Source organism: Galeopterus variegatus, unplaced genomic scaffold, assembly GCF_000696425.1.
Source record: "Galeopterus variegatus unplaced genomic scaffold, G_variegatus-3.0.2 Scaffold7602, whole genome shotgun sequence".
NCBI lineage: Eukaryota > Metazoa > Chordata > Mammalia > Dermoptera > Cynocephalidae > Galeopterus > Galeopterus variegatus.
Genome location: NW_007733713.1, coordinates 88979 through 89987, shown reverse-complemented (window position 1 = coordinate 89987; position 1009 = coordinate 88979). Strand labels below are relative to the sequence as shown.

The 1009-nt window shown below is 31.5% G+C and overlaps 1 protein-coding gene across 1 annotated transcript in view; it reads right to left on the bottom strand.

Annotated features, from left to right (window-relative positions):
* ABHD10 (abhydrolase domain containing 10) overlaps positions 1–1009 on the bottom strand; it is a 16406-nt gene that overhangs the window by 6637 nt on the left and 8760 nt on the right. Inside the window, exons 3-4 of the mRNA XM_008592116.1 lie at positions 880–991; positions 350–487 (exon numbers count right to left, since the gene is read on the bottom strand). Of these exons, the coding sequence (XP_008590338.1) occupies positions 350–487; positions 880–991 (250 nt within the window). The remainder of the gene's footprint in view (positions 1–349; positions 488–879; positions 992–1009) is intronic.

Below are 1009 nucleotides of genomic sequence, written 5' to 3'. Positions count from 1 at the left end.
GGGTACTTCAAAAAGTTCACGGAAAAATACACTCTAAAGATAATATGAATCTTTCCATGAATTTTTTGAAGACCCCTCGTACAATCCAAATAAGTAAATGTGATTAATACAGACAATGTTGGCAAAAAGATAAATTTCAAAGTGTGGTATCATTAATATGGCTCAAATATTTGGCAGAATGATTTGAAGAGACCATGAAGGAAGGGAAACCTCAAGCAGCTCAGACAAAAGATGTGCCAACATAGTAAGTCAAAGAACAGTGGACACATGAACAAATATTCAAAGAAAGAGGGATTAGAAGAATAATAGAGGATATACACTAAGGTTGCCAGAGTGACTTGTGACTTACCTCAACAGGAAGCTGATTAAACTGTGTCACTATGTTATCTGCAGCTGTAGCTACACCAATAAGAGCTACAACCTTTTCTGGTCGTGCAATTGCAGCATGAAGCATAAGCCATCCGCCAAGGCTAGCTCCGACTAATATCTAAAAATAAAAATATATATAGTTTTAAAAAAGAATTTCTTTTTCTTTTCTGTGAGGTCAGTGAATAATTTAATAAAAATATATATACTTTTTTTCTTTTATATCTATGTAGCTCCCAGACTTTTTGGCACAAAGTAGAGCTCAATTATGATTAACTTCTTGTTAAAGTATTAAGTCTATAACATAGGATAAATTATGAAAATAAAGTAAAATTTGCACAATAAAAAGTAAAATGCTACTTATTAGAAAGTGAAAATGATGGAATAGTTTAAATATCAAAATTGACTGTTACGCATTTAAAATATTAAATAAATTTTCATATCTAAAGAAACAGCTCAAACATCTTTAGGTTACAGTCAATAATTATCATCATATTTAACAAAAACAGTCACCTGTGGTCCTACTGCTAAGTCATCAATTATAGAAAGAACATCTTTTCTCCATTTCCCCACTGTGCTTTCTTGTAAGTTACCATCTGAACTTCCAACTCCTGAGTAATCAAACCTAGAAAAGTAGAAAAAA